The sequence below is a fragment of the Copadichromis virginalis genome, linkage group LG19 (genome assembly GCF_057382275.1).
Source record: "Copadichromis virginalis isolate Kocher_CV1m ecotype Utaka linkage group LG19, C_Virginalis_male_GT1.1, whole genome shotgun sequence".
Taxonomy (NCBI): domain Eukaryota; kingdom Metazoa; phylum Chordata; class Actinopteri; order Cichliformes; family Cichlidae; genus Copadichromis; species Copadichromis virginalis.
Window position 1 is genome coordinate 23,400,597 of NC_140636.1, and position 26,541 is coordinate 23,427,137.

At 40.3% G+C, this 26,541-nt stretch overlaps 3 protein-coding genes across 3 annotated transcripts in view; 1 reads left to right on the forward strand and 2 right to left on the reverse strand.

Moving 5' to 3' along the window:
* Nucleotides 1-991: 991 nt before the first annotated feature.
* Nucleotides 992-8,135, reverse strand: hhipl2 (HHIP-like 2). The gene is made up of 9 exons (XM_085441478.1): nucleotides 7,776-8,135; nucleotides 6,373-7,025; nucleotides 5,143-5,286; nucleotides 4,216-4,547; nucleotides 3,938-4,064; nucleotides 3,675-3,820; nucleotides 3,510-3,591; nucleotides 2,528-2,610; nucleotides 992-1,981 (listed from the first exon to the last, which is right to left on the reverse strand). The coding sequence occupies exons 1-9, from the start codon at nucleotides 8,133-8,135 to the stop codon at nucleotides 1,419-1,421; spliced, it is 2,490 nt and encodes an 829-aa protein (XP_085297604.1). The 3' UTR covers nucleotides 992-1,418.
* A 5,091-nt stretch (nucleotides 8,136-13,226) lies between these two features.
* Nucleotides 13,227-22,762, forward strand: dcaf10 (DDB1 and CUL4 associated factor 10). The gene is made up of 7 exons (XM_085441609.1): nucleotides 13,227-14,005; nucleotides 14,698-14,811; nucleotides 16,540-16,737; nucleotides 17,390-17,592; nucleotides 17,732-17,812; nucleotides 17,897-18,042; nucleotides 18,407-22,762. Exons 1-7 carry the CDS (start codon nucleotides 13,518-13,520, stop codon nucleotides 18,776-18,778), a joined length of 1,602 nt encoding a protein of 533 aa, XP_085297735.1. The 5' UTR covers nucleotides 13,227-13,517; the 3' UTR covers nucleotides 18,779-22,762.
* Nucleotides 22,763-24,532: 1,770 nt separating this feature from the next.
* cpxm1a (carboxypeptidase X (M14 family), member 1a) overlaps nucleotides 24,533-26,541 on the reverse strand; it is a 15,035-nt gene continuing 13,026 nt past the window's right edge. The window contains exons 11-13 of the mRNA XM_085441893.1: nucleotides 25,832-25,971; nucleotides 25,644-25,746; nucleotides 24,533-25,273 (exon numbers count right to left, since the gene is read on the reverse strand). Of these exons, the coding sequence (XP_085298019.1) occupies nucleotides 24,951-25,273; nucleotides 25,644-25,746; nucleotides 25,832-25,971 (566 nt within the window). The 3' untranslated portion in view covers nucleotides 24,533-24,950. The remainder of the gene's footprint in view (nucleotides 25,274-25,643; nucleotides 25,747-25,831; nucleotides 25,972-26,541) is intronic.

Sequence of the window (26,541 nt, forward strand, 5' to 3'; positions counted from 1 at the left end):
TTACAGCAGACATTATACAAGTCATGGTCACGGCGGTTTCAGTTAAGATCAGTGGTGCAGAGTTTAATTACAGAGAGCTTCTGAGAGTCAAGGATACTTGTTAATGTTTATTTTTAACACTTCCATGTGTTGTAAAATTAGAGTAATTTCAGAAACTGGGCCTGGGTATAAATAGAAGTTGTGTTTTACGTTTGCTGCCTCTTTAGATTTTAGGCTAAGCTGATATGTTCTAAATACAGGCAGGGGAGAGTTTAACTTGGAACAATGATTTTATGACAGCTAAATATAAAATATAAAGGAAACAATGTCGTTACATGCATAATTGCATGCACATCCCTGAGCAGTGATAAACGTGTTGGTAGAAAAGAAAAAATATGCCCACATGGTAAAAAGAAAGAACAACATTGGTCAGTTTTCAGGTTTTAGGTGTCGGGATATAATAAAAAAATTCTTAATTGGTAATACCTTTAAGTAATTGTTTTCTGTGTGACTTTATCAGTCTTTCACATTGTTGTGGAGGGATTTTAGCCCTGCCTTATTACAGTGTTCAGTTCCACGAGGATTGTGGACAGCACAGCTCTCTTAAGATCCCACCACAGCATTTCAATCTGGCTGAAGTCTGCGCTTCACCTTGATTGTTTGATTTTTTTCAGCCTCCCTTTTGTTGATTTGCCATGAATTTTAACATTTAAGATGCTAACCGAGACCTGTACAGTCTGATATGAAGCTCTTCGGTTTTTCTGGAGTTTCTTGGGTTGCTGGGAAGGTTAAATGTTTTCCACTTGTGACTTTAAAGTCTAATTTATGAAGCTGCAGAAGAAAAGAAAGTCCTAGAGGAAGATGTGGAGCACTTAACATGAATCCATTTTTCTTTTGACATATTTTGAAACTGGCATCCTGCTCATTATATGTGTTACTTTCTTCTTCAGTGATGCTTTCAACAGTTACAACAGCTAAAACGATTGCACTGAAAAGAATGCTGAATATGAAATTTAGTTTATTTAAGTTTATTTTCAGAGATATGCATAACTGGTATTTAAATGAATATAAAAATCTCAAGTACTCACTGCTGTACTTTCTACTGGTAACCAATATGAGAAACACTGCTTTAAAGGAATTGTTCAGCATTTTGGCAGAGGCTGCTGATATCTGGAATTGGAGACTCCGGTGGCAACAATAAAGGTAAAATAATAATTAGCAATCTTTAGAAGTGCTGGTGAATTGATTCTCTGATAGAGCCAGTCTTCAGGAGCTTGCCTCTGTCGTTAGCCTTTGCACTAAGCTGCTGTCTCTGTGCATACATGGGAGTGGAATAACTCTTCCCATAGCTGAAAATAAGAGTAGAACTATTGCTTTAAGATGTGCCAGTCAACACTATCATTTCATGAAGACAAAATCTGATTAAGCCATAATCAGACTCATGTTTGTTTGCTCTTCACCTTAAGCTGTCTTGTTAGTGTTCTGTTGCTTCTTACGTTGAAGTTTGTCTTAGTTTTGTTCACAAAGGCAGGATACTCTTTTGTAGATTCTTTAATCGTCATCTTTGGTCCACTTTGCTTCTGCGCAGCTTTCCTCTGGTGTATCTTCCTCTTTGTGTGGATTTTGTTATCTTTCAGGCCATTGTGGGCGTTTGAAGTGTTTAAAGTCTCTGTGGCAGTTTGATTTGTCTTTGGTTTTACTTTATCTTTGACGCTGACAGTTGTCTCCTTAGATTTCTGCTTCAAAGTATTCTTCTTTGCTTGTGTGCTGGCTTTTTTCTTGTTCAGCATTTTGTCTTTTTTCCATGGTTTCAGCATATTTTTCTTCTTCGTGTCTTTGTCCGATGATTTCGGTTTGACCTTTACAGCGGTGCCCGTCGTTGAGTTGCCTGCTGCAGTCATCGTAGGTTTGATCTGGCTGCTCCTCACCGGTGGTTTGGTGGGGAGTTTGAATTTTCTTGGTGGTGGTCTGGTAGGTTTTTCATTTGTGCCCAGTACAGTCACTGAAATGGCACAGATGTCAATAAGTACCCATTTTCACCATTTTACTCTTCTACAACCGCATGTGTTGAGTTTTTTTTAAAATGGTGTGCATGTTTGGCTGAGCCTAAGTGTTTGGAATGCTTGTCTCTATTTTAAATATGTTTGATGTAAAACTGGATGCTGCTTTTTATAGTTTTATGTATGAGCCCAGTGTGATTATACAATTTGGCAGCATGTAGACAGTAAATCCAGAGAGGGGGAAAAAAGCAGGTTCTGCTCAGGACATGCATGCATGAGTGAACAGTGAACCCAGGCAATTTGTCGGTCTGCAAGAACAGATTTTTCTTAAATGTGGCTTGTGTAACGCTTACGCTAACCTCTAACATCAGGTTAATTGACTTGATAATATGGTGTGTATATGTTTATATTCAATGCACCTCGAAATATTAGACGTTTCAGGTTAAAATAAATTTCTTTACTTTCTTAGACGACCTCAGATTTAGAACAGGTCTGGTATGCAGATCGAGAAGTGATTGAAATGCAAAGATAAGTTTGAAGTTACTTACATTCCTTTGGCACAAATGGAAACTTTTTTCCCATCACTTTGACAGGGAGTGGCTTTTGCTTACATTTCCCAGGAGGTGCTCTCCTATAAAAGTAAATGAAGTCCCTTTTTAATGACAAGATAGTAACTCTGTCTTTGTTGTTTTCTTTAGGACAGCACAATCGTATTGTTATTTATTTAATTTAAAAAGTTTAGTTATTTTCTGTACAAAAACTTTCCCACAGCATCCTTAAAACCAATGTAAAGTCACAGTAAAAAGAAAGTACGCACTCTTTTGGTTCTAAGGTTTATGCGTCGAGACATAAAAACATCATCTGGTTCTTATCAAGTGAGTACAACCTCATATGAACCTGTGAAATATTACAGTAGATCATTGTTTACTCAATGAAAACTAAGCCAAAATGCAGAAACTAAAAGTAAATAAATAAATTAAGTACACTAAATCATTCAGTAACTAGTGGAATCACTTTTAGCAGCAATAACATCTTCTTTATAATGTTATTTCAGTTAATTGAATTATCATTAAAATTATCATGACATTATTGCTTGATACAGATTCATAATGGCTCACTGGATTTTACTTGAAAGGAAAAAATGTGTGCTTGTAAGGGCCTGCCCCTAATTTTGATCCTATAGGAAAAAAAAAACCCTTTGAGATGTCAAACGTTAGAATCCTGCTGCTTTAAATGACTGATACAAAATGTCATTCTTGTCATACTGTGTTAGCGTTTCAGGACTTCTCTGGTAAAGAGACTGCCTAGGATGCAACAGATTGTTGGAAGACACATCCTTTATTCTTCCTTTATGTACAATTCATAATTATTTGGCCCCCGGGATTTTTTTTCTTTTCCATGACTTGAATTAAAGCCTGTTTGAAAAACACGCCTGTCTTTTTGAATAATTTCCCCAAGCAGGTGTTCCCATTTAACACAGAGCACGTCCATAATGTGTAAATGTAATATACACCTGGTCTGACACTATACCTGGAGGGGTCCATGAATTTAAACACAGTTCCAAAAGCAGACATGGCACTCGGGTATGACGTAGCCAGGAAGTACAGCTCCCCTGGATGACAAAAACAGCTTGTCAGCAGTGTCACACGGGTCTGATCCTGTGATAAACGCATAAACAGACTGATCAAACCTTACCTGCTTCATCTTCAGCAAATGAGATGATGAACTTGTGGTGTTGATTGATGAGTCCGGGAAAAGAGCAAGTCTGCGTATCACCCATACACACACTCCTCTCTTTCCAGTTTCCTGTTGTCCTGTCTTCCTCTAAAGCCATAATTCGACTGAAAGGTTGACAGCTTTATGTCACTTGGAGCAGGCGAATTAAATAAAAAATGTAAAGGTAACTGAGAAGACAGACCAATTCAGGCTGGAAAATGCTCAGATAAACATAATCTTACCCACTCATGAAGTCTCCGAAAATGTACAAGCCATTCAGATTGGGTGATTCACATCCTCTGTACACATACCCCCCTGTCACAGACTTCCCGACATGATGGCTGTATGCAAATATAGGGAGGATGTCATCTGTTGTGGCAGAGAAAGACAAACCTAATTTAACTCTGAGAATGAAAACAATCAAAAACGATGGAAATAAAACGTGGCAAACGTTTCAAGCAGACAGAAAATAGCTCTTGACTTCATCACTGGGGAAGCTTCACAAGAACAGAAAACATACTCAGGGAGGAGTTTTGGCACAATTTCATGTCGTAGCACTCGAAGCCCTCTTTGGCCCTCCATCCATAGTTTCCTCCTTTGATAATAATGTCAATCTCCTCGTAGCGATTTTGACCAACATCCCCGCAGAATATCCGACCTCTGCCGTAGCCACTCACCGGGTCTCCACGGTCCACGGAACATCGCCACATGTTTCTTACCCCATAAGCAAACACCTCTGGCCGGGCACCTGGGTCCCTGAGGAATGGGTTGTCAGGGGGGATCCTGTATGGCATGCCACTGGGGTCACTTCCATCCACATCAATGCGAAGCACTTTTCCCAAAAGAGCACTTCTGAATACCAAGAAAATAAATGAAAAACTCAGGGTAGAGGCCTTAAGTGAAAAAATGATTAATATAAGATAAATAAACTAAAGGTGTAGATAATGGATTAATAATTAGGCATTCTTATAGTACCTTGGGGTATAATGAACAAGCTTTGATTGAGTGCCAGGTCATATTGCACAAACAGTTAATAAATGGTAATGTTTTAAATGGCTGAATAGTTTTAAGTAATATAAGAACATTGATACTGCTGCATAATCCACCCGACTCCTACAACGATTCCTCTGGATGGTGGGCCTTCTCTCTCTCCCCACTTTCCTATGTTTACCCTGTCTGTATCCAATAAAGGCTAAAAAAGCCAAAATAATAAAATATTTGTATAAACTCTTTCTAACTCAGAAACGTATGTATGTATGGATGAAGGGTGGGTGTAGCTGAAGGCTATGGAGACACAGTTAGCTGAAAGTTTGGCTAAATAGATTAATAAAAAATAACAGCTAACAATGGCAATACCAGGCTTAACGCAATGGCTTTATGGTTAAATTATTGTTCACATATTTGACTAGGTTATTATTTTCACTTGAGGAAACCTGAAGGACCTTACTTGTTTTGTGCGTTGCCATACTTCCCAAATGGATCCCCAGCTTTTCCACCGTCTCCAGTGAAGATATACAAATAGCCGTCAACACCAAAAAGCAGCTGGCCTCCGTTGTGGTTTGCGGCTGGCTCCTCGATCTCTAAAATGAGCCTGAACATAAAATGCATGCAGTTCAGAACAATTAGATAAAGTATACTTTAAAATACTTTTTATCAGGTTGTCAAGTTTTCAGCTCACTCATGGTAAATTTACTGTCTCCTCCACGCATCTGCCTAAGGACCTGAGCAGATCAAACACAGCACCTGTACTGTGGAATGCTGATTCTGTGATTTCTCTGAAGGCGTATCTCTTTAGATCACCATTTTGGTAACATGTTTGCATGAAACCTTTATGCATTGTGCGTTGTTGTTTGCTTTTAACTCAAATGTTGTTTCTTTTGTCTGTTTTAATTGTTTATCTTTCTTCTACGTGCCTGCATTGTTCTTATTATTTTAATTTCTGTATTTTTTTCCTTCTCTTTTGTTCACACAGTTATTAGTTTTACTACCTTTCAGTTTCTCTCCTTTGTGATTTTTTGCCCCGCGCCCAATCAATCAACTGTATATGACCTCTTGAACCTTTTAATGGTCTTTCACTTTCCCCTGCTCTTCTCTGGATTGTTTGCTGTGTTGTTTTTTCCGTCTCCTCTTTTCTGGATTAAAGATTGGATTTTGACCTTGTGTGTCCCTCTGTGTGTGCTGCATTTGGATATTGTTCCTGCCGCCTCCTCGTTTTACAGTTAGTGTCTGCCTTATGCTTGCTTGCACAAAGAAAGAAAACCTGCTGGAGAGTTGTCATTTCTCTGAGTGCTCCTAAATGTAACACAAGTGTTGAAGTTTTTTGTGGGTCTATAACATACTATAGGGGGTTTGGGGATATAATAATTAAATATATCTCTTGTAAAATTTTAGGATTATGAGCAATAAATGTTTAGAAGGCCTAAAACAAAGTGAAGGACTACTCCTTTTTGTGTTTCACTGAGATATTTTCATAGTTTCACGCTGCAAAGTGCAGGGTAGGTTGTGAATTTTAATGGTCCTCAGAATCCCAGAAAATCGTAAATTGATATGTAGTGTTTAGCCCTGAACATGTTTATGCAAGGGTTGGTGCAATTACAGCCCCTCCCCTGAATGATGATAAAGCCTATGTAGTTTGTGCAGACCCACATCATGAAAGAAAGACCCTCCCTCTGCATACCTCTCTGAGTAGGGATCAGCCACGTTCATGTCATAGGCAGACACCTTCATCTCGCTGATCCTGATTTTTTCCAGCTCACTGCTGACCTGGATGGAATAGTAAATAAAGAAGCGTCCATTATCCCGGTACTTTGGGTGGAAAGCCATTCCTAGGAATCCTCTCTCATCCCCCAGCCATGGAGTGGTCAACACCTCCCCGCTCATATCCAGGAAAGGCTGCTCCAGCCGGCTGCCGTCGCGTAGGTAAACCCAAACAAAGCCCATCTGTTCTGCAATAAACATTCGATGTGTGTCATCTCCACTGTGCAGCATCAGCACTGGGTTCCTGAGATTGTTGGCCACTTCAGTCAGGCACAACTGGAGACAACCTCTTGGGTCCTCTACCACCTGTCCCAGGTTACTATTGAGGTCAGAGCTTTTCAAAACAGTGGGGTAGCAGTAGTCTTGGTCAGGCAGGTCTACCATGCTGCAGAACGTGGTTACGTCGCGCTCTGCGGCGTACAGCAGCAGCTGGTTGACTGTTAAATATTTAAGCACGTGGCGACATTTGGAATGAAACTCAGAGCAGTAGTCAAAGCAAAGACCGGGAATTTCTCTCACAGGTGTGTAGGGGTCCTCAGCATCGTAGAGGTGGGCAGCATATGGCGAGCATTCCTGGATGGGGCAAACACAGTGGTTTACCATTAAGACATTTCAGGGCAGCGTCATGCACAGAGGAGATGATTTATTGGACTAAGAGAGCCATTAAGTCACAACATCAAGAATACATGTGTTCCATAAGCACAAAGACTTGTTTTGTTTTTCAAATAAGAGCACTTTGAATGTCTGGAAGTTTGTCCTCTGCAAATTTGCCTGTGTAAATGAAATATGGAAACATGTCATAGTGATTTCAATATCAGATGTTTTTTATTTCAGATGTGGAAACCATAATCTGATGTTACTGATAATTGTTACAAATATAAGCACTCTGGATTAAAACCTCAATGACAGTTAGATAATATTTGTTTTTGCGAAATACTAGTTTATCAGTCACTAGTAGTTACATTTAATATCTGATGGGAGTATCCAGTTTTAGTTTGCTTTAAACTTGAGCAAATTTTCACAGTTTCTATTCAACCATTTATAACAATTATAAAGTTAAGTGATAACTTTTGTGGGATTTATTTTATTATTGTAACCCTAAATTGATTTTAACTTGAGTTTAATTAGAATAAACTACAATGAATCAAAAGTTCAAGTTGTGTATGTTTCATTTTTTCAAGGATTTTTTTTGTTTGTTTGTTTGTCTGAAATGGAGAACATACAACCACAACTGCAGCAAACGTGAAAAGACTGCAGTGCACCTAAAGCAAAGATGATGATCATGGCATTAATAGTAATCAAAACTCAAGAGAATATATTTACCTGGCACATAATTTCCTTCAGCATGTCGGTACAGAGCTCATGACCTGCCGCTTCCAGTTGTTCAATGATGTCCCAGTACCTCTCCGCGATCATGTTGTCAGTTCCCTGGTCGCAGCATCCAAACTGCTCATACTGATTGCAAAACTCCAGGTGCCATGGAGGTTTAAAAGGTGGCTTGAAGTCCAGGCATTGAGGATGAGCAGATGCTGGCTTGACCAAGGCTAACAGCATCACTGGCACAATCAGGATAACCGCAGGAAGCCTTGGCATCTTTTTAGATGGCCGTAGTTGTGCCACCGCGCGTAAAACCGCGCAGCCGGCTCGGCTTGGATGGAGCGCAGCATCCCTCTTCCTTGTCATTTTTGCCTTCTGGCCCCGAAAGAATTCAGTGACTATTCGTTCATATAGGCCATGAGCCAGAGTTTAAGTACGCGAGCGTGCGTTTGAATGCATTTTACGCGTGCGCAAAAGCATGCAGATGGAGGGGGCTCGTTTGCCCTCCTTGTGTCGCCACCTACTCCATCCAGGTAAAAAGTCACTGTGTCACCAGCTCTGCCTCTCATTGGACTAATTAGTACCAATTAAAACTAAACATATTTGTAAAGACTTTATTAGCATTTGCATTTCAATCCCTCGAGTTATTTTCTGCACAGCAGCAATAATGGTAGCAGTAATTATCTATAAGAGGGCACGCTCTGTAGTTTGCACGCCCACACACGCGCGGCACGCATACATCCAAAACACATTGAGGAGGCATGCAAACGTAAACCCAACCACGACACAAACTATAATTATGTCTCACTTCCAAGTTATAGCGCCTCGGGGAAGTGCGCTGTTTGTGCAAGGCCTGCCTAGTCATGCTTTTTATCCACTGTCCCAGCAAGTCACTTTTAAATTTGAATATAAGGTCAGAGGTGTCTATCAGCAATTTAGCACCGTGCCAAAGAAAACCAGCAATTCAACGAGACTTTGGCTATTACTCGTTCGAATACTTTATGTCTTACAAGGCTGGCAAGTAAGGACAATAAAATCAGGACTTCCTTAGGTAAACTGGAGATGTGGTGTCATACCCAATAAAGAGGGCATCATTACAAACTTGAGGTTATGGATATAACCATGATTCTCTGATAAACATGAGCGTCTCGATATGGGAAGGACCTATTGTCTAAGCAAAAACACGGAGGCATACTGTCGATTTCTCTGTGGCTTTCAAACTCTAAAACAGGCTATGCTGTGTTTGCTATTTCTGCAACAGTACCATGCCAGCAGTGTCAAACATAAGGTCTAAGGGCCAAACTCCGCCGCCAGATAGTCAAAATTATACTTGACAATGATTAAAAAATGAACGATTAAATAAGAGAAGATCACCTTTTTTTCCATGATCTACTATAGAGAAGTTTAATTTTTACAGTGGATTCATTGTCAGAATCATGCAAAAAGAAAAAAAAACATTATTCTGTCATTTAATAAAAATGTTCCATTTTATAATTACAAGACAGTCTGTGCAATGAGCTAATAGACATTTTTCTGTAAATTTAAGCCCAAAGCGGAATTACTTCATCATGTAGGAAAACGGATGTGTGTAAGTGTATTGTTGAAAACTGAATTTCTTTTTCTTAGATTATATTTATATAATTATCTCAGGGATTAAATTTCTAGTTAAACATCTTTACACTGACAGAAAAGAGAGTTTCACTGGTCTGGCCCATTTAAAATCAAACTGGGCTGTACTGACTCTCCAAGACACAGAGAAAAAGAATCAGAAGCTGCAAGTAAAATTTGATGAAGCCCTGGAAAAAAAAAAAGAGTTTCTTCAAGAGAAGAAACAAGAGGAGATAAAGGAGAAAGAAATGGAATGTAAACTCCAAAACATGGAGGAAAAACATCATGTGTTGCAAATACTGCTTGATGAAGCACTGCACAAAAATGCAGAAATGCTTCAAGAGAAAGAGCAACAGGAAGTAATACAGAAAAAACACACAACTTATTCTCCAAGACTTTGAAAGGAAAAATCTACAACTGCACGCATGTTATAATGAAATGCATGCGAAAACCATTGAACTAGAAGGAGAAAAGGAAAAACTGGAAAAAATAATGCTCAGACATGCAATATAGGTTCAATGAAATGCTGAGAAAAAACAGAACCTAACAACAACTTGAGGTGCAAAAACAATGAAATGCAGGTGCAAGGGAAGAACTGAAGAAAACACATAAAGACCTGTAGTATACACTTCAAGAAATCCAGAGCAGAAATGAGGAGTTAGAAGACATGTACAACAAAGTACAACAGAGGGATATAAAGATGCTACAGGCAAAGCGAATACAGGAGGCAAAATCTAAAAAACTGAAAGAAAAGCTTAATGAAAAACAAGAAAAATTAGAAGAACTGGAGAAAAAATGCAAGAAATTTGAGGAGCAAAATGCAGGAACAATCAATGAACTGAAAATCCTCATCCTACAGAAGAAAGAGCTCCAGGAACAGTGCCTAAAAAATAAGAAAAAACGCTTCTGCTCTTTCAGGAGGAGGGACCCTACTGCTTCCTCACTTAATCATGAGGAGGCATAGGCTTGTCTTCCTCCACCTCTTTTCTATCTCATCACCCCTCTCCCTTTCTCTCCGACCACCTCTTCATCACTCTCCATGTTTTCTTTCTCCAATATATTCTTCATCCTTTTTCTTTTCTTTTTTCACCCTCACACCCAAACCTTCTGCCACAGGTTTCTTCCTGCTTAAGGGGAGTTTTTCCTCCTTGCTCAGAAGGGATTGTTGGGGTTTTCTCTCCTCTGTCTCTTTCCTCCTTTCTAATCCTTTCTTTCACCACTTTTTCGGTCTTCTACCCTTGCTTTACCCTCTTCTTTGCAACTCTTTTCCCCACTTCTTCCTTTCCTCTATCATTTCCCAACCCTCTGTTCACTTTTGAGAACACATGGTAGGGAGATGGGTGGAGGGGGCAATAAACACAATCAACCATATTTTTACATGTGTCAAATCAGTGTCTTCGTTCAAGAATAATTCATTTTAAGAATTAAAATGAAGAAAGGTTTGATAGCTGCATGTGTTGGTTTGGCAGCACATTTATGTTTTACATTTCTAGCAGTATCTGTCACAATCTCCTGGTTTGACTCACGCAATAAAGAAAGGGATAGACGAAAAACACAGAGTTATGTTTGTCTTACAGGTCAGAATATCAGCAGATGTTTAATATAAGAGAAACGCATGTATAATATTCATTATTTAGACTGATGAAGAGCAAAAATTTTATACATATTTGGATAAAAAAATAAAAATAAAATAAATAGATGAAGGAAAAATTGAACATATTCTTTAAAAACAACAACAACAAAAAAACGTTAACATATTGTAGCACTGTAGATATTTACAGATCGCTAGGACCAGAATCTAGATTTACAAGAGCAGTTTATACTGGAAACCTGAAGTAACAAACAACAGACCATCGTAAATTTTGAACTGCTGGCTGTTTTATGGAAAATGGAATACACAGAAGTGTACGTACAGTTTCGGCACTTAAGTTGTTGGATCTAAATCCCAGAAGGAATTAAATAAAAGAAGAAAACAACAACAAAAAAACCCCAAAAAACCAAAAATAAATCTCTCTCACTTCCCACTTTAGGTTTGGTTTTAAATCCTGATTTGTGTCCAATACCAGTTAACCCTGATTAGTTCCTTTCAGGTTAATCTAAGTTTCTTTTAGTTGTTGTTCTAACTCTCTGATCAATATGAGCCAACGTAGTTCTAATGAGTCAATTTAATTCAACCTTATTTAGTTCAACCAACCCATTCGCTCACTGTACGTACAAAGTGGCTGGTTATGAATACTCAGTAACACTTCCATGAGTTACCAATGCAATTCCAACAGAATGAATGGAATTAGGATGCTGAACATGAAATCAAATGTCCACAGATTTACAAGAAAATCGTTTGAAATCACAATTCAGAAAACCACAACAGCTCTAATCAGGCTTAAGTCCTCAGAAGACTGCAGCAACAGAAATTATTATCAAGGGGTGCTGTGTGGTAGGTGGAGATCCAATATGCAGGACTCCTTAGACAAACATAAACTCAAAATAAGCTTTATTAGCTAAATAGAAACATAAGGCATAAGGCAAACCACAATGGAATTTTGTTTGATTCGCAATTAAATGTGTGTTCATACAGTCCATTATTTCCATTTAAACTATGACTACAGAAATATGCTACCAACCAAAGCAGTCTTAAGGAGGTTTTCACAAACTGGTCAGAATACACATTTTCCTTAATAAGACATTTTCTTAATTCTTCATTTGTCAGTGAATCTTCCTGTAAAAGGCTATATATATGGAGAGAGAAACCACATACATACATATATTTTACTTCAAATATCTGATATATGAGAAAACAGATGATTTTTAAAATAGCTCAGTATGGTAAGCAGGAGTCTTACCAGAAATGCACTGAGGAATGGACACACCCTTGTGGAGACCCTGTGAAGCTACAGCTGTGAAGCTGATTTTGACCCATCATCCATGTGGAAAGCATCTGATTGGACATTTGGATTATTCGGCATGGCAATAATCCAAAACAACTTGCCAATGTAGTAAAAGCAAACCTGTATTGAAAAACACACACTGGAACACTATCAGTCACAGATTGACCTCCCCGGAGCCTGGATCTCAACATTACTGAAGCAGTGTGAGATTATCGTGACAGAAAATGGAACAAAAGGCAGCCAACACCCAAAGAAAAGCTTGTAATATTCTTTAGAAATTCTTTGGAGCTATTCCTGAAGCCTACTCAAAGAAATTACTAGAAATTGTGCCTATGAGAGTTCAGGCTGTGTTGAAAAAGAAAGGTGCTCATACCAAACATCGACATTCAGTCTCCTTAGAATTGCACAATCTATTTCTTGCCTTATATGCCTTATTTCCGTGCATGTTTACACATGTTCAAAAAACATTGCTGCATTTATTTACAGTATTCTTGTAAAATATTAAAAAATGAGGATTGGCTCAAGACTTTTGACTTGATGTATTATTATCACTGTTATCACTGTTATTATTGTTGTTACCTTTTTATGTTTGTTTTGTTGATCTTCCTGCGCTATTTACACCTTAAAGATTTCAGTCTTGCGCATTTATATTGTCATATTCATAAATGAATTTGTGGTTAACTATTGTCACATAGCAAATCCACTTATTCAGCAGATGGCAGCAAGCAATCTGCTAGGGAAAGGAAACGGAACTACGTCATTGTTTGCGTTTGTTTTGGTGCGAACAAAACAAGTTATGTGAAAGAAGCACGGATCTTCCGCCTGGATGTTTCAGCTCGGCGTTTGTACTCAAGAAAACGGGATTATTTGTACGTGTCTTATTTCGCTAAAAATGAGTAGAAGCACGGTTTAGGAGTAATAAACAATACTTATATTGTGTTTTGCTTTATGTAAGACACACGCGTAGAGTTTTAAAGGCTATTTGTGCTTTTATTTTGAAGTGTAATCATCATCTTCCGGTGAAATGTAAGCTAACATGTGTGTGGTTTAACGGGAGGCGTTAAGGCGCTGGCAAACCTAGCAACAAAATAAAATTTGCCCACCGTAACCTATGCACCTAAAATGCTCTGCAATGGATTCTTAAAAGAGTGAAGGAAGCAGCGGGTTCGCGTTCATTAGGTGACCGGGCCAGCCTACTTTTCGAGACCCTGCACCCCGAACCGCAAACGTCTGTGCGGACGCTGGAGAAGCTACAATGAGCTCGGAGCACCAGAGCGACAGCGAGGACGCCGACGAGTCGCGGGACAGGCCCAACGGCGGCACCGTCTCCGACAAAGAGGAAGACCCTGACATTGACGATTCGGATGAGGAAGATGACATCGCTCGGAGAGTTTCTCCTTCACCCCCCGCGAGCAGCGAGGGTCTAGTGGCTCCTATCGCGGGGTCTCCCGTATTGGCGGAGCGAGAGCCCCGCTCCAGACCGGCCGTCGCACCGCTGAAGAAGTGCACTGATGGTAGCTCCGACACTGGTGGTGGCTCCGACACTGACAGCTTCAGGGGTGCTAGCCTGTTTTCTTGGTTGCAGAGCAGGACTATAAGACGAGGGGTGTTTGTGGACCCAGCTCGGGATAACTTCAGGACAATGACAAGCTTGTACCGCTCTATGAATCCGGCTGTAGAGTCAGTTAACCTGGGCACTCAGACCCATGGAGCCGTGTTTAACCTGGAGTACTCCCCGGACGGGTAAGGTTTGTCTGCGTTTTAGGGTGTGAAGTTGAGAGATTTCCCGATATTTGTGCGTTAAAAGCTTGAATTTAAAAGCCACATTCGTCCTCACCTACCTACTTCAGCTCACACACACTCACTCGGTGTTTATTGATGACATAATAAATAGTTTCCAGACAAACCCCATCAGTTTGTTCACTGATGATTTAACAGTACGTTCTTAATATCCTCAAAATGTAACCTCCAACGTCTTGTACAACTAGTGAGCACTTCTCGGACTTAAGCCAAGAGACAGCAGATGTAAGAAACAAATCCTGCAGACAAACCAGGTCAAGCTGTGGCCAGTCTGGGTCACATTTGTTTTGTGTGCTCACACTTCCTGTCCTGGCTGTACCGTGATAGCGCTGCTGTGCACAATACTCGTCAATACTCAATACTTTGACCTGTGTCTGCATTTGACGCTTGAATTTTTTTCAATTTTACCTATTCTTGTTGTGCAGTTTTAGTAACATTGTTGTGACTCATTATTATAGCAAAAACGCAATGAGTAGTGTAGCGTCAACGCAAGTAAAATTCATCCTGTCTACTTATTAGATTGCCTATAAACCGAGAAAATATTCTCCTTTTCCCCCTTATGCTTTCGTTTGCTGCTGCATAACATCTTGTCGCACATGGACAAAGAGATCAACTGTTTTTTTTCTTCTGATTAGGTCTGTGCTGACTGTGGCCTGTGAGCAGACTGAGGTCCTGCTGTTTGATCCAATCTCATCCAGACACATCAAAACCCTGACGGAGGCCCATGAGGACTGTGTCAACAACATAAGGTGCATTATTCTAATCTTGAATCTCTGGGGAAAGGTTTTACAAATTGGGTCTGTAGCTCAGTAAAAGGGAGCAAGAGACCTGTGGGTTAAGGTAATAAAACATAATAAACAGTCTCTATTACAGCATGAGTCTTTAAATCAAGTATGACATGCAGAGGCTAATAAAAACTACTTGGATGCATTTTATTGGGTCTGAGCTCTCGCTGTGAGGATGCAAGAAAGAGATGTTGGATGGAAGAGCTGAAGGTGCCAAATAAGAAATCCTTCCGCATTTCAGTACAACCTTAGTTGAACAACAACACATATCATCCATTGCCTTTATTTATATGAAAAAAATTAAGCCAAAATGCTGAAGCAGTGTGTGGAAAAACAAAGTACATATTTGCAGCTTCCATAGAAATTGAGCAGGTATGTAGCAGCCAATGAAATGCGCTTCTTTAATAGATAATTAGCAAGTGTGAGCACCTCTATAAGCGCAGACGTTTTGTCATTTTGCAGCTTTGGAAAGTCAGGACTGTCTTAAAACAAACCCCAGGAGGAAAGACAAAAGCAGTGATCTTAGAGAAGCAGCTGTTGTTGTCCATCCATCTGAGAAGGGTTATGAGGCCATTTCCAAACAATTTGAAGTCCATCATTGCAGAATGATGGACTTCAAATTGTGTGAAAAATATATTCAAAGCGTGACAAATATTATTCACAAAAGCAAAATATTAAAGACAGCCAAGGCTCTAAGGCCTCCTTTAGTGTGTTTAATATTAAAGTTTATGACAGGACTGTAGTGAACACTTATGGCTTGTTTGGAAGGGTTGTCAGGAGAAAGCCTCTTCTCCCTAAAAAGAACATATAAGCACAGCTTAGATCTGCAAACCAACACCTGAGCAAATTGCAAAGCTTCTGGAACAATCCCCCTTAAGACAGAAGAGACCCAAGCAGAGATGTTTGGCCATAATACACACGCTCACGTTTAGAGAAAGCGCCTCACAGCAGCTGTCAACGTGGTTGTGGAGGGCTGATGTTTTAGGCTTGTTTCGCAGTCACGGAGTTGACCGTGGACTGTTTTGTATACCAGACTATTCAAGAGTCAAATGTGAGGCCATCTGTCTGACAATTAAAGCTTGGCTGAAATTGGATTATGTAACAGGACAAAGATCCAAAGCACAGCAATAAAGTGAAGCAACGTTGTAAAGAAGAGTGGGCCAGAATTCCTCCACAACAATGTGAGAGACTGAAAAAGTCGTACAGAATGTGAGAACATCACGTTATTGCTGCCAAAGGTGGTTCTTCAAGCTACTCAATTATTGGGCGTACTTAGATTTTCACACAACTGCTTTTGCATGTTGGTTTAGTTTCTGTTAAATAAGTAATGATGCAGTGTAATGTGTCATGTATTGTTCTTCAGTGGAAGTTGTATTTAAAGAGAACCTGCTAGGAACCAGAATTTTATTTTCACCTAATATGTAAAGCCATAGAATTGGAGCAGGGTGTATTTTCTTTTCCACAGGACTGTAGTTTCATTTTAGTGGCATCAGGTTCTTACAGAGATGTGGCATTTGTACATCATCCCACTTGATAAAAGACTTCTGTGTAGAATAGCTCTCTTCTCGCTCCTCACAGTGTCCTCACAGATCTTCACGAGGATGGCAGCGTAGGGAAGCGCCCCAGATTGGTCAACCTGTGTCGAAATTACTATCCACTGGGTTTCCTAAATCTGTGTTTCTCTCCCTGTAGGTTTTTGGACAATCGTTTGTTTGCCACCTGCTCCGACGACACCACAATTGCATTATGGGATCTGCGTAAGCTTAACTCAAAGGTTTGCTCATTGCACGGGCATGCCAGCTGGGTGAAGAACATCGAGTATGACACCAACACTCGTCTCCTTGTCACGTCTGGCTTCGATGGTAATGTCATCACATGGGACACTAACAGGTTAGCCATTGTCTACGGTATGTTTATTTTACGTCCATGTGCTCGTTGTGTCTCTGTGCCATGTGCAGTTATGGTGAAAATAAAGTATATCCTTATTAGAAGTGGCCTGTACTTCAAACCAATTTCAACATGCCCAGGTTATCTTATTGTGATCTGGATTTTGTTTCTTTTGGCTTTCAATCAAAATGCTTTAATTTAGTTAGTTAGTTATTTAGTTTCATATATGTTACTACATGTTATACAAAAATGACAAAAATTTCAAATACTGATTTCAGTCATGAGCTAAAACCTCGGGTTTCGCACTGCACTAAATCTTTCAGTCAGTTTTTCCCGGTCTCAGATCTATGCGATATTAATGTGGGTGGATAGCTCTAATATGATCATCTCCAGGATACAGCTTTGGCTGAGATAATCATATTACGTCTGTGATATTAGACCACAGAAGCCCAAACCACCTGCTGGTCGACCTTTCTGTATGCAAAGGGCAACCAATCAGAAAGCTGGGATAAAGGGAGGGAGCAGGAGCTAGAACAGCTGATTTGAGGAAATGGAACTGAGGGTCTGCACCAAGGCTGATCTATACAGGAAGGGTTTTATAAGATATTGTAATCTAACTGTCTGTTAAACCTTAATTACTCCTCTGCATTTATAGGTTTACAGAGGATGGCTGCCCACACAAAAAGTTTTTCCACACTCGCTACTTAATGAGGATGCGCCTGACACCTGACTGTTCCAAGATGCTCATTTCTACTTCCTCAGGGTACTTGCTCATCCTCCATGACCTGGACCTCACCCAGTCCCTAGAGGTGGGCAGCTACCGAATGCTGCGAGCACGACGGACTCCCCTCAGCTCAGGTCAGATCAGGCTCATTCGGAAATTAATGAAGTGTTTTGCTCATGTTCCTTCATGTTTATCAGCTGGATTGTTCGCGTTAGGTTGGTGTTTATTTAAAAAAAAAAAAAAAAACTATAAATGCCTTTTATGATTTTGTAGATGGAGGCACATCAACGTCCAGATCCGCTTGTACTCCTCGCCAGGGAAATGACTCCAGCAAGCTCCACCCTCATAGAGAAGGTCAGGGCGAATCATGATATAGAAGGGATAAACTACTGACACATGAGGTTTTGTCTTTAATGTTATGAAAAACTGCGCTCGTAGGGCTGTCTCCCAGAAACAGTCTGGAGGTGTTAACTCCAGAGATCCCCGGCGAGAGGGACAGAGGGAACTGCATCACCTCCCTGCAGCTCCATCCCAAAGGCTGGGCCACACTCATCCGATGCTCCAGCAACACGGATGACCAAGAGGTGAGAAACATGGAGCGGTGCATGAAGCTGACATAATCACATTTTTGTTTATTAAAATGCCTTAAACCACCAAGATCCCTCTTCAAGCTATTTCTGTAATCTACACAGGCTAAAATACGCCTTCACTAATATTTGTTCCCTCTAAAAGTTTTGTTAGCCATTAACAAGCGTAATTCTGGCTGTATATTTGACCACTTTTCTTGTAGAACTGAAGTGCAGTGTCATACTTTTAAGCAGCTTACAAGTAAAAGGCCACTAAAGGCTGTATTTCCAGTGATGACGCTGATGCGATTGCGTATTTAATCATCTGGTATTAAACTGCATCACTTGTATGTCTGTTTTCTCACTGCCTTTCTCTCTTCAGTGGACGTGTGTGTATGAGTTCCAGGAGGGAGCACCCACTCGCCCGCTGGTCTCCCCCCGTTGCTCCCTCCGCCTTACCCACTACATCGAGGAGGCCAACGTGGGGCGGGGCTACATCAAGGAGCTGTGCTTCAGCCCAGATGGACGGCTCATCTGCTCCCCTTACGGCTACGGCGTACGCCTCCTGGCCTTCGACGAGCGCTGCGGCGAGCTGGTCGACTGCCTGCCCATCCAGACCAGCTGCCTCAGGGAGATACGCTCCATCTACTCGCACAGTGACGTAGTGCTCACCACAAAGTTCTCCCCAACACACTGCCAGCTGGCCTCGGGGTGCCTCAGTGGGCGTGTGGCCCTTTACCAGCCCAAGTTTTAGCATCCGGTGCTGTTGAAGAAAGAAGTGTCGCAGACCTCAGTGAAGAAGTACTGATTAGGGTTTATGCACAGCAAGTCTGAGAATATATCAAAGAAGCATTAATTTATTCATAATCACACACAAATCTATAAAAACCTTGCATTGCCCAAGTTTAGTGCAGCTACTTAATCGCTTTGATTTTTACTGTTTTGCCATTATGTGTTTACAGATTGTTTAGCTACTGAGAAATATGCTTAGCTTCTGTCGGAAACATTAAAGGAAAAGTTGTCAAAAACTCTAAAAAGGAGAAAAAAACGTGTAGCAATCCTAAATCGGATTCCCGGCATCTGTTTGTCTGAATCTTTTTCCGATAAACTAAAGAAACAAACCCTAAAAGTACTTCTTGACCCAGGTCTGCAGCAGCTAAGCAGGCAAAGTTAGTTTGGATTGTAAGTGTCAGCTGCTAGCCATTGACATGGGAGAAGAACGGAGAAGACTTGAGCTGTGGACCGGTGGCCAGACTGCAGCAGTGGATGGAAACCTCACTGACCCTGAACTTTAAGAAGAAAAAAAGGCAGTGCAAGAAAGATCAGTTGGGTTTTACTTTTCTCCTCAGAGACAGTGGCGCAACGTGGCATCAGTGAAGGACAAGCTCGTTTTCATATTAACGATTCATTCTCTATAGCAGTAAAAAACTTTGATTTTGTTGAGACTCGGCACACCCAGATGTTGCTGTCTCAGGACAAAAACACTAAGGATGCAAGCGGACATGAATCCTAAAGGGACGAGTAAGGAACGGGCGCTTTCGTCTGTCGCTGGTCGTCTCAATTCAGCGTCCTCTGCTGCACATCGTGTCGCTCGCTGCTGCTCTGCTCATGCCTTTTCTCCACAGGTGCTGCTTCTCTGCTCATACAATCTGAACTTTGACCCCTGACTTCAAGTACGTTTTCTGTCTCCACCCTGTTTCTGCCTTCATGGTCTTTGATAGTGTTTTTTTAAAGTGGTTTTATTGGTGTATGAATTATGGCACTACTTGTAGCACGATGTTTGATGCTATTCTCACAGTCACTGAGGCTACTTTAAGAGTAGATACATTGGAGTCACTTTTCATTTCCTGTAAGTGGAAACTGCTGAAGTCCAGCTGCTGTCGGTGTCTCATTTTCAGATTTTTCCACACCCACTCTTTGTAAAAATGAAAATGTAGTAGCAGTTAAGTATTTTTCCCTTAAACATTGCTGGCATTATTATAGATTTTCCACATCGAGCACGCTGCTCTGGCTTCCCAACCCTGCCTGCGTCTCGCAGCATCTACATCGTTTCATCTGAGAATGCAACTCTTTAAAATATTTTCATCTGACTTACTTTTTTCTTTTTCACTTTTTTCCCCTCCAGTGTTACTCAAACAGAATGGTGCACTAAACGTATTTACAGTTAGCCTCAGTATCTATGTTCAAATAGTGAGGCTAACTAATGTGTTTCTAATGTTTTTGACTGCATTGGAGCTGTCAGACAGCTGGAGACAGACAAATAAGCTGTTTCATTAATGCTTGCTGTAGAATATTGCCGGCCTTTTTATTTTATCAGTGGCATGTTCACTTTTTGACTGAGAAAGATTCTTTACATTCTTTATTTAACATTTGCAAGATGAAATTGTGCTTTTTCTACCCCTGAACCTAAGTTTTTTTGGGTTTTGGACAGTGCTAATCCACACTGTTTTGTCACACCTAGTGTTTCACGTTTGCTTGTGTTAGCATACAGTTGATAAGCAAGGCTTTTCTCCTCTTTAAAGGAGCAAATTGCTTTGACTGTTCTGGTAAGAGCAATGCTTTTGTGTTTTGTATAGCTGCTGTAAGCACATGCCTGATTGTTACAACTGTAATGTATACTGGCTACAGTACATACTGACTGACTGCAGAGTAGATGGAAACTTGCTGTTAGGGAAACAAAAAAAAAAAAAAAAAAAAGACAGAAGCGTATACTACTATGCATACCAGCCTCTTAAGATAATTCTTCTTTCTTATTTATGTGAGACTCTATGTTGAGCTCTTAGATGCCAAATGTTTTGTTTCTGTTTGTTTTTCTTGCTTTCTTTTTTACTTGGACTTCTCTGCCGTGAGCTAAAAGTGGGTATCTATTTGTGGATTTGGAAATATCTTCTCTTCTATCTATCTTTTGGGAAGTGTCTCATTCACATCTGGTGGGGTGTTGAGATGGAACTACATTCATGCCTTTGGTATTAAAGGGGGAACTGTTGCTTTATGGATATATTGAACACTCAGTATTTAGTGGTGTATATTTGACAGTGTTTAGATGCTCTAAATTCTGAACCTGTGTCTCTAAACCTTAATGTTAAAAAAAAAATACTGCAAAGATAAGAGTGCAGCAGCACCCCCTACAGTCACAAAATGTTAAAATGCTGGCTAATCACTCCAAATATTCAGGGTTTTACAGTCATGTGACTACCAGCTCTACTTGTTTGCCATCTTGGATGAGTCTTGGACACAAGTTTTGGACACTGTCCTTGACTGTCTGTCATTTACAAGTTTTAGATAGAAGCTGATGGCGACACCTGTGAAATCGGTTGTTAAAACCCCCCAATTATTCCCCCCCCCCCCCCCAAAAGAAAAAGCCCTCCGTGTGATTGCTTTGATTGCTACCAGATTCCTGTGGTTGCATGGAGTTTGCATCAAGCAGCAACTTATCTGCAAACACTCACCAACTAGTCTGACTGCTAGTTTAACAAAATGTTCACCAAGTAAAAGTTTGCATTTTTCCAACCCACGCTCCAAAACTTTCTGGTTTTGTAGCGTTTCTGGTTTGTTTTGCACTTTTTTGCTTGACTAGTAGTTGGCGAGTGTTTGCAGACAAGTCGGTGTCTTCCACGAAGAGAACATCCAGCCCTGGCAATTTGAGAGCGACCAAAGCACTCTGAGATTTTGCAGTAGGACCCTCTTTGAGGCAGATTTTTACCTAGCAACAGCATGCAACCGCTCACCAACTGTTGGGGGAAATACACATTTTCTTCCTGTCCTGAATGGTGATTGTATCTCGTCCAATTTGGCTGACAACGAGCGCCTTGCATATGACCTCAAAAACCTTTAGAAAGCCAGTGGTAAGATTAGCATAATCACTGGGAAGATTATTAATTAGCACTTCTGTCTCCCTTGGCTACTCAGTGTGCCAGTGGATAACATTTAATTCTGTTAGAGAAAGCTGGGCTAGCTGCTTCCAATTGTTTCCACTTTGTGCTAATCTAATGCAAACTGGCTGTTAGGGGTAACTTTATATTAATTGTGAGTGCTATTATTTCTTCTTTTCTGGTCTCAACTCAGTGCCACAAAATGTTGGGGGGAAAAGTGCGTGATAACATTTAACTTCATTTGGGTTTGAGGTGATAACACAGGTGGAGTCTTAGATTCTAGCTCACTGTATGGTCCTGCAAGCAATGAGAAAAGATGCTTTTAACACTTTGTACCTCAGTTACATGCTCAAAATGTGTTTTCAGTATGTTGCAAACGGAGTCCATTTCACCTTCAGCTCTGTCGTCTTTCTTTCCCTTAAAATTATTTAATTTCTCGGATTACTGACATTTTAAAAAAAAGCAGACATTTCTTCTGTAAACAGCTACTTTAAAATGAACTGACTGAACTGATGGTTAAAGGATGCTGTGTATTCACCGCTGCTTTTATTTCACTTATTATACTCACGAGCTCTTTGAGGAAAAGTGTCTTATCTGCCATTTTCACTTCAGGTATAGTAACTAAACACCGGGTTCATTTTTAGGAATTTCTTTGTTGCTTTATTGCTCCGGTTCTGGGTTTTTAACCTGTTTTCAGCTGTGGGTTAAAGGAATGCTCCCAGTATTTGTGGCGATCACAGCTGGGGAGGGGGAAGGGTAGATGCACTGTTGTTTCCTACCTGGTTACACAGAGTAAGTAATCCTGACAGCGATACTAAAAATGGTACTTATCAGAAATAAAAACTTAGCTTCTTTTTCACTGCTGACTGCTCTGTGTTTGGGTCCTTTATTGTTAATTTTCTCTTCATTTATTGATTTATTTTTAAATTGTCTTTAGAATTTCTTCTCTATATGTCAGTCAAACTCTTTCGCATCTGTTGCAGTCCCAACTCTGAGAATGACTTTCCTCATGGGAGGATTAGCAAGTTAAAGGAAGAAATGGTTTTTATTTTTATGATCTGGTGAGTCAATTAAAGATTATCTAAAGGGGAGAAGAATCCTATTCATTCAATCACATCATATAAGGACTAGACTGAAAATGAAGAGTCAAGACTTTTTCACGGTGCTGTAAATACACAGGAGGACGAGCAATGCAATTTCTGACTACTTCAGAAAAGAAGATAATCCAGCCAAAAATACATGTAGGAATTGCAACAGTAGTAGCAAAGGATCTCACGTACATATGTACAGTCTGTCATTTTTTTTCTGTCAGTGGCAGAAACATGTTTACACAGGTACATGATTGGCCTGAAAATGAAAGACTTTGGTTGCACCTGAAACACCCTACATCACATTATTACTTGACTTGCAGGGGGTGTTTATCAGTGGGAAAAACTGTAAATCTTATGAAAATACAGTTAAAGTCCAAAATCTATCCCCTCCTTCAGATTTTCCAAGAGCCATCCAGTTGGACATATTGGATTCTTTGCTGGGGTGTTTCTGCCCCCTGGGCCTTATGTTTATACCCCTGCTCTATATTGTACAGATGTTAGCCTATCTGAGCTACCACAGGGCAAGATGTGTAATTTCATTATATATATATATATATATATATATATATATATATATATATATATATATATATATATATATATATATGTTTTATTAGTTTCAGTTTTAGCTTTTCTTAAATATTTTTTATGGATGGAGGGCATATGTCAAAGGCAAGATATAGGAAAATCCGTACAGGTGTTATAATAAAAACAGTTGATGTTCAATCTTGCAGATGTGCAGAGTCTCAATAAAAGCACCTGTCAGTGAATAATTAGGCATGTTGTTAGCAGATTTCGACAATACTAACAGATAGTTACATAATCTATAATCTTTATATTTTTATTTTATTTTTATTTTTTTAAGTTCAAGAAATCATTTTACTTTGATATTTTTCAAAGGTCTTAAATTTGTTTTGGGAGGGTTTTCACATCTAGTTTTAATTAGCTGTGATAACTTTGGTCTGCATGATTCTTTGGGCTTAAGTTGCAAGAATTAAATGTGTACAATTGCAGACAAAGTTGTGATAACTCTTTGGCCAGACTGTAATTAATAAAACAAAGTTTTTATTAAAAGACATAAAAAATCCTTTTTGCAGAAATGTTTGTAGTAGATAGACATTTATTGTTTGTCTATTGGTTATCTAATTTGGTGTAGTATGAATGGGCATGGCAGTATTTAAGCATTAAAACAGATGTATTTATGAAACTTAAGCCATTCAGTGGGCTGGATTGGTGTCTAGCCACAGGCTTTATTTAGATGTTCACAGTGAAAATAAATTTTTTATCTCATTTATTTGAATTCTTTCTTTTATTTTGACTACATTGTCCGTCTGTTCAGCACTTTAGCCAACGCTTGATGTCTTTTAAACGTGCTATACAAATAAAGCTCATTTGATTTGAGGTTTGTCCACGTGCCACGCAGATTTCCCTCTTCTTCATCCTTCCACTCATCTCATGTCCTCACTTTCAGATTGCAACCAATGGCAGTTTCTTTCATCTGTTCACTTCTGTTAACCTTAGGTTCAGATTAAATACACTGGATAACACAGTTATTTAACTTTATTGGTCCAGTTGGACTTTAGTCAGACAACCAAACTAAAAAATAAAAAAAAACACTTTTAGAAAATTTATGACATCAGACCAGCTGACACGGAAATCCTCACCTTAGTTAATGTACAAAAGAAAAAAAAACGGTAAATTCACAATTTAGGAACTCTTTGCGTAACTTTTAAGGATACTTGAACCAATTTAAAAACCTGTTCTGCAATAACATTGTCCCCAAGAGTTTATGTGCCTGTCATAGCCTGAAGGGTCCCCAAACTGAGAACAGTGTCAGAGACATAAAACGGTCTGCATGTTTTGATATCTGAGAAATACTTTTTGTTAACCAGGTAAGCTCCTTTAACAGCAGAAATGTAATTTTCCCAGAGGACAGTTCATGAACCCGTTCTCCCATCTCCTCTCATGCTTTCCAGGCTTGAGAGGACCGAGCTCTTCTCATCCGCTGACCCTCCCTGCGGCGGTTGATTGCCTTGGTGCTAGCCCGTAGCTTTCGGAGCCTCAAAGCACGAAGACGCAGCTGAAGATCCTGCGGGATCTTCCCCCCTTTGGCCCTGATCTCCTTCAGCCTCTGGATGGGTGTTTTGGTGAGGATGAAGTCACAGATGGTGGGATTTGGTTCCATGCCGACATTGCACCGACGCATGGATGGGAAGTAACCCACGGCCCAAACGATCACCTTGTACTCGCCTGGGTTCAGAAGACGCCAGTAGTCCCCATCAGTGGCTACAGAAAAAAATGAGGTTTGCAGAATTTTAATCTAAGTTTCTGGTTGTACTGGTTAATGCATCTGTAGAAGATAAATTAATAATTTTGCCAAAAACTGATTGCAGCTTCTATCTTGTGACGAAAATGTTCTTTGGGGCTCCAAATGGCTTGATATCAGAGATATGTTTGACGGATTACAGGTCAGTAAGTCATTTACAACAGTTCAAATACAGCAATTGTCAAAATTGTTCTTTCGGTGTGTTTGGTTACAGGCTGTTAACTTGGTATACACAGAAATACAGCTAAAACAAAGATGCATTTGATGGTTGTAGTTTGACACTTTTTACTTTAACACCCTGCTCATTAGAAAGAAAATCAACTGGCTGACCTGATCGGATGTCATGGTCATGGTCCTCCACCTTGATTATAGCATCTGCTATTCCTTTTTTGGTGAGCTTGTCCCTGACCACACCTTTGATGCCTCTGTGAACCTGAGAGAGGAGAAAATGCTGCCGTGTGAGCCACTGCTTTGAAAACCACGTGATAACTTGTACCATTTTCTTTGAACAGGTTTACCTGCTCCATGTAAACCAGCAGAGACTCCTTATTGTTCTCCCACTCGATGGGGAGTTCACTAACATGAGGAAACTTATCACAGGACAGCTCCACTGTCACCTCGAAGCAGTTGGTGTGCAGGTAACTGAAGTCGTTCATACCTGCAGGAAAGGCAGGCACAGAAAACACAGTGAATACTGAGTGAAACAGTCGTGCAATTTATAGGTTTAAGGGGAAAAAGAACTGAATTTGATCCTTGAATAGAGAGAAATATGACATCTGTCAGTGATTAACTTGGTTAAATATTGATGTATTTTTTCCATCCATCCATCCATTTTCATCCGCTTTGTCCGGGGCCGGGTCGCGGGGGCAGCAGCCTAAGCAAAGAGGCCCAGACCTCCCTCTCCCCAGCCACCTCCTCCAGCTTATCCGGGGGAATACCAAGGCGTTCCCAGGCCAGCCGAGAGATATAATCTCTCCAGCGTGTCCTGGGTCTGCCCCGGGGCCTCCTCCCGGTGGGACATGCCTGGAGCACCTCACCCAGGAGGCGCCCAGGGGGCATCCTTGTCAGATGCCCGAACCACCTCAGCTGGCTCCTTTCGATGTGGAGCAGCAGCTGCTCTACTCTGAGCCCCTCCCGGATGGCCGAACTTCTCACCCTATCTCTAAGGGAGAGGCCAGCCACCCTTCGGAGGAAGCTCATTTCTGCCGCTTGTATCCGCGATCTCGTT